At 51.5% G+C, this 14,938-nt stretch overlaps 2 protein-coding genes across 2 annotated transcripts; both read left to right on the forward strand.

Annotated features, from left to right (window-relative positions):
• Nucleotides 1–217: 217 nt before the first annotated feature.
• LOC309891763 (ubiquilin-1-like) lies at nucleotides 218–7,167 on the forward strand (the record flags this gene model as incomplete). The annotated part of the gene is made up of 2 exons (XM_082784607.1): nucleotides 218–746; nucleotides 5,357–7,167. 2 exons carry the CDS (start codon nucleotides 218–220, stop codon nucleotides 7,165–7,167), a joined length of 2,340 nt encoding a protein of 779 aa, XP_082640733.1.
• Nucleotides 7,168–13,774: 6,607 nt separating this feature from the next.
• On the forward strand, nucleotides 13,775–14,734 carry LOC309891764 (olfactory receptor 52B2-like; the record flags this gene model as incomplete). Its single annotated transcript, XM_082784608.1, has 1 exon — nucleotides 13,775–14,734. One exon carries the CDS (start codon nucleotides 13,775–13,777, stop codon nucleotides 14,732–14,734), a length of 960 nt encoding a protein of 319 aa, XP_082640734.1.
• Between the last annotated feature and the right edge of the window lie 204 nt (nucleotides 14,735–14,938).

Below are 14,938 nucleotides of genomic sequence, written 5' to 3' on the forward strand. Positions count from 1 at the left end.
TGTCCTCTGGTCTCTCTCCACCTGTATCTCCTTCAATGGCTGCCTGGCACAGATGTTCTCCATCTATTTTGTTTTTGTGACAGAGTTGGCCATCTTGCTGGTGATGGCCTTTGATCGCTAAATCACCATCTGTGACCCACCGAGGTACCTGGCCATCCTGACACGCTCTGTGGTGGTGAAGGTCTGTGTGGCAGCCTTGGCCAGGAGCTTCTGCATCATGTCCCCTGCCGTCTTCCTCCTCAAGCGGCTGCCCTACTGCGGGCACAGCATCACACCGCACACCTACTGTGAGCACATCGGTGTGGCCCACCTGGCCTGTGCTGACATCTCCGTCAACATCTGGTACGGGGAGGCCACCGGCTTCCTCTCGGCCAGCTTGGGCGCCGTCTCCATCGCCGCGTCCTACACACTGATCCTCAGGGCACTCTGGGGGCCGCCTGCCCCATATGCCTCCCCCAAGGCCCCACACACCTGTGGCTCCCACCTCTGTGTCATCACCATGTTTTACATGCCGGCCTTCTTCTCCCTCCTAGTGTACTGTTTCGGCCACCAGGTCCCCCGACATGTCCTCATCCTGCTGGCCAACCTCTACGTGGTGGTGCTGCCCATACTCAGTCCCATCGTGTATGGGGTGAGGATGTGGTCGATCCAGGAGCGCGTGGCTCACCTCCTCAGCCTGGGGGTCTCGTGCAGGGGGGCGCAGCTGTTCACTGGCATCGCCAGCAACACCTCCACAGCTCCTCACGGTGCACTTTGCAAGGCAGGCTCTGCCTGTCACTATTTTAATTTTCAGCTGCACTCATCCTGTCCATGGCCTTTGGAAGCTGGGGTCAGGTCCAGGCAACATGTAGGCAGGCAGTCCAGAGGGGCTGGTGGAGGAGCCACCAGGCCTGCAAGGCTTCCTCGGCTGATGCCAGGCTCAGAAAAACAGAAGAAAAGCAACTCCTTCTGCCATGTTCCAGTACTAAAAAGGAGAAAAGAGATGATCGGAGGAATTTGACACTGCTCAGTTTGACATCAGCTCCAAATAAAGAAATGGAAAAGTGAATATGAGACTTGATCAATAAAGTGCAAAAAGGCAAGAATGCAATCAGTGGCAATCAGTACTTATTTCTTGTGCTTAGTTTCCATAGAATCATGTCATTTCATTTTCCAATGACTTCCGTATTTGGGTGATAAAGTTACCTGAGGGCTAAATAACACTGTATTTTTTTTCCCCACAACATTCAGATAAATAACTCATTATAACAAACAGATAGTCAAAGAAACAAATGATATGCCTACTTATAAATAAAGAAGTTGTTAATGGAGTTTGGCTAACTGCAAGGTCTTGATGCAGTGATAGTTCCTCACTGAGAGCTTGTTTTCCATATATTTCTGGGGAGATTCAGCAGGGATTTGGCACCAGGTCTGATACTAGGTATGATTTTATCAGTTGTGTAGAAACAAGTATAAAATCATTGCTAATGAGGTTTTTAGATGATGCAAAGACCAACACAGCCATATTGTTGACAAAGGAGAGGCTGTTACACAGCCAAGTCAATCGAGGTGGATGCAAAGTCATGCTCGGGAGAAGCCAGGTGCAGAGCAGGGGCTGCAGCCCCTTCCCCTCTGGGGAAACGCGGGGGGCTGAGGGAATGAGCTCTTTGGTGGGGGCTCTTTGGGTGATGCTTGGCCGACAGACTGAGTCCCAAGGTGCTCCCACAGCCGTGTAGGGGTGATGGTGGTGATGAAGGCCCCTGTTCCTCTCAGCCTGTTCTCACGTCCTTCTGCCAGTTCCCAGCAGCTCGTTTCTGAAACCAGCTGGGAGGCTGGGAAGGGCCGTGCATGCATGCTGCAGCCCCCTCCTCGTGGTGGGGAGGGAACAGGGAGGCTGGGGCTGTGGGGGCGTCCCGGAGGGACCCACTCCTTCCCAGCACACCCAGCACTGCCCAGTCCCCGTGCAACAGCTGCAGAGGAGCTCTGCGATAAAGATGGGGACAAAACGAGGCGGGGACCACTGGGAGAAAACAGCACTTTGAGCAGCTTTGTTCTGCAGCAGTAACATCTGAGAGTTGGTTCAGTGTAAGGAGTATGAAAGCAGGGCATCTCACAGGGCTGTGTTGAGAAAGACGAGGTGGGGTGACCCCAGTGGAGTTACAGGCTGTGAGAAATAAACCTTCAGCCCTAGGAACTGCTGGGTGTCACAGCCAACTCCTCTGAGCCCGCTGAGCAGACCCACGTGTGCCCACCTGTGCTAGCTGTGTAGGTGCTCAGTGCAGGCAAACCTGTGGGGAGACATTTGATCCCAAAACCCACAGGAGCCAAACTGCTGCCTGACCAATGCAGGAGAGCAGCCTCAGCGATGATCAGAGGCACAGCACTGATGGGGTGCAGAGCAGGGCAAGGGCTGGACCCAGAGCTCTGCTCCGATGGCTGGGGCGCTGCAGGGATGCTGCCTGCACAGCACAAGCTCAGGGAACAAAGCACTTCTGACTAGTGACAAGTTTACGTGAATTTCCCCCCAAATCCCCATTGCTGGGCTTGGTGGAGGACAAGCAGGTGAATTCTAGCCTGGCTCACCTGCCTGTGGCTCACACGAACCCACAGATTGCTTCAGCCTTGAATTGGCTGCCCGGGGAGGAGCAGGTGAAGGTGGGCTGCACACTCAGTGAGGGGCTGGAGTAGTTTGTGGTGCAAGTGGTGCTGTGGTCCTGCCTGCTGCTGTGGGGTCACGACTAGAAAGACAGCAGAGATGTCTGGAGGGCAGGGGGGCAAGCCAGGCATGTTGTGTGAGTGCTGGAGAAAATACTTGATCTGTAACGGGAGCAAAACATTAATTCCTGAAGAGATGTAGAGGCATCTTCATTGCAGAATGGCAGCCCCGGGAGAAAACATCTGATGCTGAGGATCACTGTAATGCCCTTGAGAATGATGAATTTGAATGAGTGGAAAATGAAGCCAGACATATTCTGATTAAAAGTAAGAGCATTATTTTGAATAGTGAGAATTATTAACTGCTGTGAGAAGCTCCTGAGAACAACAGTAGTCTTTCCAACAGTGACTATCCCAACCCAGATAATATGCCCATGTGGAGAACAGAAGTTATTTGGTACAAAGCTGCGCTCCCCTGAGCCCCACCAGCCCCTGCACCAGCAGCAGCACCGTGGGCCCTGACGGTGGTGCCTGCAGCAGCACTGCTCACCCGCTGGGGCCAGGTTGCTGCTTGAGCACTGCCCTGGGCAGGAGCAGAGACAGCCGTGGCAGGAGGTTTCTGGAGTGTGTCCCACCAGGTCATGGTGTCCCCCCATGGCTACTCATCCTCACAAGGAGGGTGATGTCCTTGCTGCTGGGGGGGTCCCAGCAGGCGGCACCATCTGTGCTCTCCACCGAGGACGCACAGCAGCAAAAAATCACACAGAGGATGACTTTTTTTTTTTTTTTCTTTTTTTCCAGCAAACCTAGAACTCGGAAGGGCTGGCAACAGTCTCTAATGCAAAGACCTCTCAGGCTTGGTCACAGATAAACAAGGTCTGCAGCTCCCTATGGTGGAAGCAGCAGTCAGTTCCATGGTTTGTGCTATCTGTGGGCCCTGGGGGGCACCAGAAGCTCTGCACAAGCTGCAAGCACCAATTCTGGGTCAAGAAAATACCCCCTCTTTCCCCCCCCCTAACTCCCCAGCATGAACAATGTCTGAGGAGGAGCAACAGCTTCTAACATGCTGTAAAAACACAGGCAGTTCCTGGGACAGCCTCCAAGCCCAGCAAGCTCCAGAAATCAAATTCGAGGAAGAACCAAAGCTGCTTAGGTTAATGGCCCTCCTTAATGGGGAGGGAAGTGGAAGAGTGGCTGGAAAAGTCCTTCCTTCTAAGTTCCATCCCAGATTTACTTATCTCCTGATTTATTAGCGGAGAGGCACTACGTAGGCACATTATTGGCATTTAGGATAAATCTGGGATGCGGGTAGGGAGGAATATCCCAGCTGTGAGACTGCCAGGCTGCTCCCGGGGGTGCAGAAGGGGTGAGCTGTGGGAGCCTTTCAGCATGGAGCTGCGCTGGTGGCAAACAGGAGGAAAAGGGTGCCGTGGAGTGATAGAGCTAGTGCCAGCACAGTCTGGTCAAACAAATAACTGCAGAGGAGCTCTTTGTTACTGCAAGCAAGTGAGCTGGGGCTGTGGGCGTGCTCTTCACCTGGCACTCTGTCCAGAAGCAGAAACCACACCGCATCCTTCAGGGAGTTACCAGGTGACATGGTCAGTGCCCTTCAGGTGTGAAACAAGCTCTACAAATGGATGACTTTCAAATTTTTTATTTTTTGGTCAAAATAATACTTTTATAATTTATAAAATTGATAGCAACATCTAATAACATAAAGGCTACGAAAAAAAGACTGAACAAGTGAAGCTGTAGTTCTGATATGCACCCGGAGTTTTATATTGGCACCATGAAGTTTAGTCGCTGAAGTTTGCTGATGAAGAAACTGAGCGGCAGCCTGGGAACAGTGAGAAGTTTTTCCAAGCACCACATAAGCAGGAAATAAAGAATGGGATGAAAGGAGAAATTTACCTCCTTTTGGCTTTGTTTTGAAGCAAGCATTGGCTTTCACAGCTGAGTGAAATGCACTTGGTGGTGGTGGCGTTTCCTGGCTGAAGAGGGGAGGATGCCTTGGGCTCAGGCTGAGGAAGGGGGATGTGCCCTGCTCAGACAGCTGTACTCAGAGGGGTGGCTGGCACGGAGGTGGCACTGCCAGGAGTCTGTGGGGGGACAGTGCTGGCCTGGGTGTGCATGCAGGGCTGGCAGCAAAGCCTCGAGGGGACCCAAAGGCTGGCAGGCACCAGTGTGCCCCTGGAGCAAAGCTGGTGGGAGGGGTGCTCAGCAGTCCTGGCAGCATCACAGCAGGGCTGGTGGGGCCAGCCTGCACCTGGCCGGTGCACTGAAATGGTGGAAGTGGTCCTGGAGTCCCCTCAGCCCAGATTTTCCCGTGTTGCAGTCTCCCTGTGTCCCTGAGACCCGGTTGTCTTTGCATGGCAGAGCCGAGGGTGCCCAAGCTCGTCTCCAGGGGAGGTGCCCCCTGTCCGTGCCCTGCTGGTCTCTCTGACACCAGCGTGATGTCACAACACGGGGCTGGCAGCGTGGCCGGGCTGCGTGGCCGAGGGGACGGGACAAGGAAGATGGGGCGACCCCTGGGGCACTGAGCAGGGGGAACAGCTGTGCAACATCTGGCTGGTATGTGCACTCTGGGCGCACGGTGGGGAGAGGTGGTCCTTGTCCCCGTGTCACTGATCCCCCCTGGCAGCTGTCACCACAGCAGGCACCACTGCCACCCCTTGTTTCAGCTGGCAGCCATTGCCCCCCGTTGCTTCCCACCTTCTGCCAGTGCCTCTGCTTTCTGACAGACTGAAGCACAGCCCCGATCTCAAAGCCACCATGTCTGAAAGCAAAGGGGATAGTCAGCCTCTTGTCACCACGGATTCCTCAAATATCATCAAAGTGACTGTAAAAACCCTCAAACAGAAGGAGCAGTTTGAGGTTGCTCAGAGCAGCACCATCCAGGAGTTTAAGGAAGACATTGGCCAGCGTTTTAAAACTCCCCCTGATCTCCTGGTGCTGATATTCGCTGGAAAAGTCCTCAAAGATCAAGATACTCTGAGCCAGTACGGAGTCCACAATGGGGTCAGCATCCACCTTGTCATCAGGTCCCAAAAGAGACCACAGGAGGGCCTGCCAGATCAAGGAGCTGCAACCACCCTGATGCAGCCTCCCAGCTGCAGTAATTCCAATTTGTTCTTCTTGGAAAACATAGTTGATCTGCAAAACCCAGGCCTGAGCTATCAGGATTTGTCTGAGCTGTTGATGTCTGGCCAGGAAATAGTGGTGCAGACCATGAAAGAACTCATGGCTAGGATCCTCAGTTCAGAGCTGGATATGAACACCATCAACAACAACACGTTTTTGCAGGGGTTCCTCCTTGGGGTGACAGGTGTAAATATCCTAGGCCTGGACTCAACAGATGTGTCGGACTTGGTGAGCAGCATTGAAGGACAAGATGTGTTTGTGAATGGCTTGATAAGCGAGGTGGCGCAGAGCACCTTTGTGCAGAACACCCTTCTCAATGCCAGCCTTGTCAGGGACATCATCATGTCCAACCCTCAGGTGCAGCAGCTGGCTGAGCAAAATCCCGAGATTGGTCACATTCTCACCAACCCACACACGATAAGGGAAATATTAGAGGCCCACAGCAGCCCTGCTGTAATGCAAGAGATGGTAAGGAACCACGATTTGGCCATGAACAACCTCGAAAGCATCCCTGGTGGGTACAATGCTCTGGAGCAGCTCTACAGGGAAGTTGAGGAGCCCATCCTGGATGCTGTGCAGGCACAGATAGGCAACAACTTGTTTGCTCCACCAGACAGTAACCTGTCCCTGAACGGAGCCCAGCTACCAGCCCGGACTGAAAACCGGAGGCCATTACCCAACCCATGGGCTCCGCAGTCCAACAGAGCCAGTGTATGTGACTGCGATGAACAACTGGCAAACGGCACAGACGAGAGTCTCATTGTGCTGAGTTTGGATCCTGCAGCAGGCGCGGTGGTCTCCAACTCAGGGGAGGCTGAGAGCATGGTGCAGCAGATAACAGGAAACGCAGAACTCATGCAAAACCTGGAGGATGCGTTAACAAACCCCAGTGGTCCAGCACAAATGCTGCTGAATAGCGATCATACATCAAGAGATGAAAACTCTCCACCTCAAGATCAAAGTGCACAGCAGCTACCGCCAGAGATGGAGAACGCTGAGATTTCGTCCTTGCTGAGAAACCCCAGGGCGCTGCAGGCATTGCTGCAGATCCAGCTGGGATTACAGATCCTCACCACAGAGGCACCAGATTTCATGTTGAGTTTGGGGGACTCACATGTGGAGCTGGATCTGGAAAGCATGGACGAGTCGACACAAAGCAATGAGTCTGAGAATGATGTAAGTTTGGTGTCAGAACAGGGTGAAGAAGAAGACCAGATAGAGATGGACGAGCAAGCACCACAGATCAGATATGAGAGACAAATGCAGCAGCTCCATGCCATGGGCTTCCAGGACCAACGTGCAAACTTGCAGGCTCTGATGGATGCAGAAGGTGAGATCAATGCAGCAGCTGAGATACTGGCAAAAGCACCATCATCAAACAAGATACCATAACTGCTTCGTCCAAATGATGAACCTTGTTTGTTGATGATTGTGTTTCAGTCTCATTGTACACTAAAGGTAGCAAGGTGCATAATAAGAAGTTGTGTGCTGTAGCATTCTTCAGTCTATGAGAATTAATTCCCTCTTAGCTGCAAGGATATCCTGCATTCAGAAATGAGGGGTTCTGTGCTGTGACACAGTGAAGGCCCTGCCTGAATGTGGTGCTACCCATTTGCAGATAGAGTCCAGATGTATACGCAGATGAAAAACATGCCAGCAAAAGACACCAGGGAAAATATACATTTTTTACATGCTAGGAACTGAGCTCTGGGGATCATAGTATCGTAGAATCATTCAGGTTGGAAAAGACCTCTAAGACCATCAAGTCCAACCGTTAACCTAGCACTGCCAGGTTAACCACTAAACCATATCCCTAAGCACCACATCTACGTGTCTTTCGAAGACCTCCAGGGATGGTGACTCAAACACTTCCCTGGGCAGCCTCTTCCACAACCCATGCAGTGAATATTTTTTTCCTAATATCCAGCCTAAAGGTCCCCTGGTGCAACTAGAGGCCATTTCCTCTTATCCTATTGCTTGCTGCTTGGGAGAAGAGACTGATCCCCACTCCACTACAACCTCCTTTGAGGTAGTTGTAGAGAGTGATAAGGTCTCCCCTGAGCCTCCTTTTCCCTAGATGAAATAACCCCACTTCCCTCAGCCATTCCTCATAAGACTTGTTCTCTAGACCTTCCACCAGCTTTGTTGCACTAATGCTGAAGACCAAATGATAAATCAGCATGGCTCTCATATGGACTCCAAAAGAAATGGTGGCACTTTGAAAGCTGTTTGTTTGTTTGTTCTTTTGTAAAGGCCCTAAAGGAGAGAGGCAGGGAGTATCTGAGCCACCCAGCCTCATACCTGCCACTGTAGGCATCAGCTTTTCCTCTACTGAGCAAACTGTTTTGAAAGTCAATCTGTCATTTCTGCCACTGCTTCTCCTCTGGGAGTGAAGTCCAAGGGTTATGGTGAGGGTTATGGCAACTATCCATGCTGGTTATAACCTGGCTTTTCATCCTGAATATGTTCACAGCTGGTTTCTACCCACCTATCATTGTAGCTTTTAGTTTCATGCACTAGATAAGAGTTTCTCTGATTAACAAATCCCAAACGCTTTGTACTTTCCCCAGCGTCACCCACAGCACCAGGGATTAAGATATCTTCTGCAAACCATTCCTTGGGATCAGGGCTGTCTCTTTGTAAGTCTTGTCCCTTTTGCTTTGCTGTGTGTGAGCCTGAGGCAGCGCACAGGGCGGTGCCATATGCAGCCATAATGCTTGTTAAAACCTTGTCTTTATAACACAAACCATGATAACTGATTGGGAGCTTTAGGGGTTTGATGCTGCAGACCTGCCTATAATGACTCAGAACTGTGGTGTTAGGAGATGGAGCTGCTGGGGCTGTGCTCTTCTGGAGCTTCTTCCCTTCTCCCAGCCCTGCCCTGGGTGAGCAGGGTCAGGATCAGGATCAGCCCAGACCCTGCCCTTCAGCACCTCTGCCCAGTTCTGCTCCAGTCCCATCCCCTCCCTACCCTCCTGCTCCTGCCCCCCCCTTCTCTGCCCTTACACCCAAGCACTGAGTCTTCTTCCTCTGGCTCCAGGTTTCCCACTCATTTCTTTTGCAAATGTTTCTCTCCCAGCACCCTTCCTTTACAAAATGTCCCATGAGGGGTTTTCTACCCGTTTCTTTTTCCTCCTCCACCCCTCTATGGCTCTGCAGCCAGTAACAAACTTAGACTTTGTGTTTTATCCCTGCTTGCTATTTTGCATCTTGTTTCTCCTTTCTCCTCTCTTCACCTTTCCAGATGTGGTTGGAAGATCGGTCTGGGGAGACGGGCTGGGTGCTTGACGAGCTGTGGCTGGAAAATGACCTCCCTGCGGCAGACCCCATGCTGATGGTGCCGGTGCCAGCAGCTGTGCCTCGTCTGACCTGCCCTGATAAAGCCAATCCCCTGCAGCAGCAGCTGCCTCTGGTGGTGGCTGGCAGGCTGTGTGTCTGCTGGGCTTCAGCTCTTCCCTCCCTCAAGAAACCAGTCTCAGCTTTGGCCACAGGGGTGTGATTGATGCCAGGGGCTGGTGGCCACTGGCTTGCTGGGGTCCCCGTGCAGCAGCTGTGGCCAGAGGCATGCTGCTTAATGAGGTCAAGAATCTGCAAATCTCCTTGGTGGTAAATGCTGCTGCTGCTGCTTTGGGACCGTGCTGCTGGGAAATGTCTCTGCTTTGGGCCATGCTCATGGAGTCAGGTGGAACATCTGCTAAGGTCTCGTGAAGCTGAACACACACACACAGAGCTTGTGTGGCCTGTCCTGGGCTGTTCATCCATGGCCGATGATGGAGTGAGGTAGGTGCAGGTGGGGGAAACTGAAATGTGAAAGTTTGATGTGAAGTGTGCATCCAGCCTCCTCCTGCAGCCTGTAGAGATGTTGGCACAGCTCCGTGTTCAACTGCAGGAGCCCAGCACCACCTGAGATGCCCTTGGGCATCTGAGACATGCACGTGGGGCTGGTAGCTGTGACATGGGAATTACAAGACACCTGTGTCCCTCTGGATGAGTGACGGGAGATGAGGCAGGACAGAACAGAGCATCTCAGAAGGTGAATTAAGGATGGATAAACACTTATACACAAAAGGTTGTTGGAACAAGCATTCCATTAAAATGCTCATGTTTTAAATGCAAGCATTTTTAGGGTTTCAGTTACAATAAAGTGCTGATTTACAATTTCAAACACATTTTTTCTTTGTTTTCTTATAACTATTTTGGTAAACCTGGAAGGAACTCATGACACATGAAGATGTCACCAAATGCAACGTTGTTTTGTGTTGTTTTTTTTCCCCCCAACAAAAACGTCCCCCTGACTTTGCTCAGCTTCTGAGTGGGATGTCTGGTGTGAGCTGGGAGTTGCTGGAGGAGTGTGATCCCTTGTAGTCTGCGTGGCAGGGAGCATAGGAACCATCTGTGCTTGCAGGACAGCAAGGACTCCACCGTTGCTTCTGCATCTCTCCTTGTTCTCAGAGGCAGCCAGGCTGATAAACATCAGCTCTCTGCCTTGTTAGCAAGCTGGTCCTCGTCCCAAGACCCGGGCTTCTTTAAAGGTGCCTGGGCACCAGAAGATACGGGCGGTAGGGTTTGTGACACGAGCTGGCACCAGCACTGAAGGGGCTCCTGCAGCCCACTCCCAGATCTGCTCCTGTCCCCCCCGCAGTGACCGTGCTCTGGTTGCTGGCCCCTCTGGAGCCAAAATCTAACTCCAGGTGTGGGTGTGCTGCTGGGTCTGTGACATTCACAGCTGCCCCTGCCTGTTGGCTTCTATGTACTGAAATGATTCATCCTGCAGAAAACAGTTCCTACAGACTAATGCAGTGCTCACCCTGTGTGTGGTGAAGTTCTTGAGGGTCTGCACTGACCTAGGAGGTGGGGCAGAGTCCAGTCACTCATGCAAGCAACACTACCCAGCTTGTCCTCCCGCATCCCATACAGGAGTGCAGCCCACAACTGTCTCATTGCTTTATGGAACTTCTCCAAATTCCTTTATTGCAATAACCAATGAGGGCATTACGTATCGTGCCCAATAATCTATTCAAAAAGCAGGATGCTATTTATAAATAGATGTTAAACTATTTGCAGAAGCAACTGCCCCCACTTTGTATGTCTGGCTGCTTTGGAGAAGTTACAGCACTCTTTTGGAACTCATCGTGCCTGCTTTTCCACAGACTGCGCCTTGCTGCTGCCTGCAGTGACATTGTGAGTCCAGCCAGGGCCCTGGGGACAGGCTGTGCAAATGGCACAGGTATAATTGTGCAGGTGCCGGTCTGGGCGCTGGGGACCTGTCTGCACTGAGCGATGTGCTCGTAATGTGCGTGGTGCATGAGGGACCTGGGGAAGATCCCTGTGCTGCTGGTGGCTGCAGTGCACCTTTGGCGTGACGCAGTGGGTGCAGTGCCTCCACCCGGGCCCCGTGCAGCCGGTACAAGGGCTCCACGCTGCAGCCCTGCCTGGCCGCTGCCACGGACCCGCGCTGCTGTGGGGTCGAGGATCTGGTGAGCTGCTTGCGCTGCATGCTTGGGGCCGGGGGAGCGCTAGGACAGAGGAGCCACATCCCCAGTGTGCAATAAGCTGGTGAAGCACCTTCCAGCATTTGGCCAGACAGATCGGCTGCTCTTCAGCTGAGATAACACGATTTTGAAAGTGGAGCTGAGGTGGCAGGGCAGGAGCAAGCCCCATGCAGGGTGATGTCCGTGGGGCACCACAGTGCGCTCCAACCTGGGGCAGCACTGAGCGTCTCCCTGCCATGGGAGAGCTGTGGATGTCCTCAGGCCATGAGGGAAAACACTGGTGTTATCTTCATTCTCTCACCTGGGGACAGCAAGTCGCTAGCAGACTGTTTTCCCCTGCCCAGTTCTGTGTCCCCAGCTCCCTTCCAAAGGCTGTCGTATTTTGAAGGCTGCCCCTGGGGTGGGGGCTCCATCCACTGCCCCTCTGCAGCTCTGTGAAGCTGCTGCTGTGGTGTAACTGGGCAGGCAGCTCATCACCTTGTAGCTGTCTGCTCTCTTCTGCAGTGCCTGGGGGAGGGACTCAAAAAACGGTAAAAGTGCGAGAACTCGTGGGTTGAGTTATGAACAGTTTAATAAGAAGGAGAAGGCAATAATACAAAGCCAAGAATAAGCAAAGCACGCGATGCACAATGCAATTGCTCAGCACCCACTGAACCACGACCAGTGGCTGCCCCCCACCTCGGCCAACCCCACAGTTTTATATTGCCATGTGATGCCACGTGGCATGGGATATCCCTTTGGCCAGCTGGGGTCAGCTTTCCTAGTTCTGTCCTCTTCCAGCTCCCTGTGCACCGCCAGCCCCCTCACTGGCAGGGCAGTGTGAGAAGCACAGAAGTGCTTGGCTCTGCTTAAGCACTGCTCAGCAACAACTGAAGCATTGGTGTGTTATCAGCACTGTTCTCATCCTAAATCCAAAACACAGTAAGAACAGTGACTCTGAAGAAGATTAACTCTATCCCAGATGAAACTAGGACAGCTGTGTCCTTGATCAGAGCCCTTGCTTCTGCCACAATGACAAGAGATCAGACCTCTTTGTAATCCTCAGGCAGCTCTGTGGGAATGTCAATATTTCAAGTTACTGCATTTAGTTAAGCTAAAAAGATTTTTAGGAATAAAAGGTTCCAAGGAACTGCCTGGAGGTAGTTGTAGAAGACACATCCTTTGTGCTGTATTGTGTTAGTGCAGCTTCACGGCGGTGACTAGGCTAGGAAGGGTCTGCTGCTGAGAGGTCCCTCTGGCACAGAGCTGCTGGCTGCGCTGTCATCCCAACCTGCAGATGCAACGGGCCCTTGTTTGTGTGCAGTTCAAGATCCGGAGCTTGGCAAGAGCTGACTAGCTTTTAGTATAACAGCACAGAGTATACCTGCTATTTGCATGAGTAGTGTTTTCCATCTGTTAACATGCCACATCTATTTTTATTTCATACAATATTTACAATGAATTGCTTTACTTTGTTTACAGCATTAGATAGTTTTTATCTTCACTATTTTTTAAAGACTGTCCACTGTTATGTTGTTTCTATGGTACAGGTTCCTTGGACATGAAACTGTGTGCCTCTCTGAGAACCAACTCCATCTTTAAAAATGCAATTGCTTTCTCATACATGGAGTCAGTATTTCGGTACGCAGTAACCTCACAGGTATGGTTTGAAGTACTTGCAATACTTGTTCATCTCAGTTGCGCTACGGGTGATTCCTATTTTGAGTCTTGGTATTTAAGAGCTGACTGACTATTGCAGAAGCTGCTGAAAAACAGAGGCATCTCAGTCTAACTTGTGCGAGTCTGGGGGTGACCCAGCCTCCTTCGGACCCTCTGCAGGGCAGTGGTGCAGCCCAGTCCTTGGCTGCTGGGGGAACTCCAGCTCAGGGTCTTCCCCTGACAAAAGAGTCTTTCCCAGTGCCCGGTTAGATTTTATTTCCACTCGACTTGCACTGACAGTGAGGTGCAGAGTGAGACAAACCAGAAGCTTTTCAGTCCTAAAGGCAAAGGGAGACAGAAATCTGGAAATGAGGATGGAGAACGAGCAGCCAACTTCAATCCTAGAGCTAATTTTGTCCTAAACTCATGTGAGTCCATGTACCTGAAGCTCCCAATTATCCCCTCTGCAGGTCCCGATGCCCCCTGCAAGCACTTGACCTTCCTCTTGTGTTGCATGACTTACTCCCTCTACTCCAGACTGATAGTCCATCGGTTGAAGGTATTTGTGCAGCATGGGTTGATTCTGTCTCCATTCAGCCTAGTCTACTTGGAAGAAAAATACACTTGTATCATCTTAAAATCAAGAGAAGAGAAAATATAGACACTGCCACTTACACATAGTAGGAGTACGTAAGTATGTGCTGCAATACGTTGCAGACCACAGGTCTTCATAATTGGGGTTGATACCTGCAGCTGTGGCTGTTAGCTGATCAGCAGAGGTGATGCTGGCATTTGATAGGGGTGAAAGAGCTTGAGCATGTGAAATAACATTCTGCAGTGCTTTCTGTCTTTGCACTCAGGTGCAGCTTATGCCACCATTCAACCTTACCAGCTCGACTCCAGCAACTTTCATCTTGGCTGGCATCCCGGGCATGGAGAAGTCACACATCTGGATCTCGATCCCCTTCTGCTCTATGTATCTGGCTGCCCTGCTGGGAAACGGTGCCCTGCTCTTTGTTGTGAGCACAGAACGAAGCCTCCACCAGCCCATGTACCTCCTCTTGTCCATGCTGGCTGTCACTGACCTCATGCTGTCAACCACGACTGTGCCCAAGATGCTGGCTCTGTTCTGGTTCAGTGCGGGGGAGATCTCCTTCGGCGCCTGCCTGACACAGGTGTTCTTCCTGCACTTCACAACCTCGGCGGAGTCTATGATCCTGATGGCCATGGCCTTTGACCGGTTTGTGGCCATCTGCTACCCCCTGCGCTACGCGGCTGTGCTGACACAGTCAGCTATTGTCAAAACAGGGCTGGTGGTTCTGTTGAGAAGTTTTTGCATCATTTTCCCATGTGTATTCCTGCTGAAGCGGCTGCCCTTCTGCGGGCACAACGTCATCCTGCACACCTACTGCGAGCACATGGGCATCGCCCGGCTGGCCTGCGCTGACATCTCTGTCAATATTGTGTATGGCCTTGCAGTGCCTTTCGCAGCAGGAGTACTAGACGTTGTGCTTATTGCTGTCTCCTATGTCTTAATTCTTCAGGCATTATTCAGACTCCCTTCCAGAACTGCCCGCTGCAAGGCTTTCAATACCTGTGTCTCTCATGTTTGTGTCATATTTCTTTTCTATATTCCTGCTTTTTTCACTATTTTAACACACCGCTTTGGTCAGAAAATCCCACACCATGTCCACATTCTGCTGGCCAACCTGTACGTGCTCTTCCCTCCCCTGCTGAACCCCATCGTGTATGGGGTGCGGATGCGACAGATAAAAGAGAAGTTCATGAAAGCGTTTCTCTGCTCCTCAGTTCATTTTCTGAAAGAATAAGAGCAAGATGTCACTATGAGAAAGTAATAAATACCTCAGTGGGACTTGAAGCCCACCCAAATCCTCCCCCTTGGCAACCACAAATGTCGAGCACAATGCATCCCCGCACCGCTTTCCCCAACAGTTTATAGAAAATGTAAGAAAAAAGACAAAAGACAGGCTCTCTAACTGGCTGCAGAGAGAGAAGGAACAAAGAAGGGAGAA

The sequence above is a fragment of the Aythya marila genome (genome assembly GCF_965140915.1).
Source record: "Aythya marila genome assembly, chromosome: 1".
NCBI classification, from domain to species: domain Eukaryota; kingdom Metazoa; phylum Chordata; class Aves; order Anseriformes; family Anatidae; genus Aythya; species Aythya marila.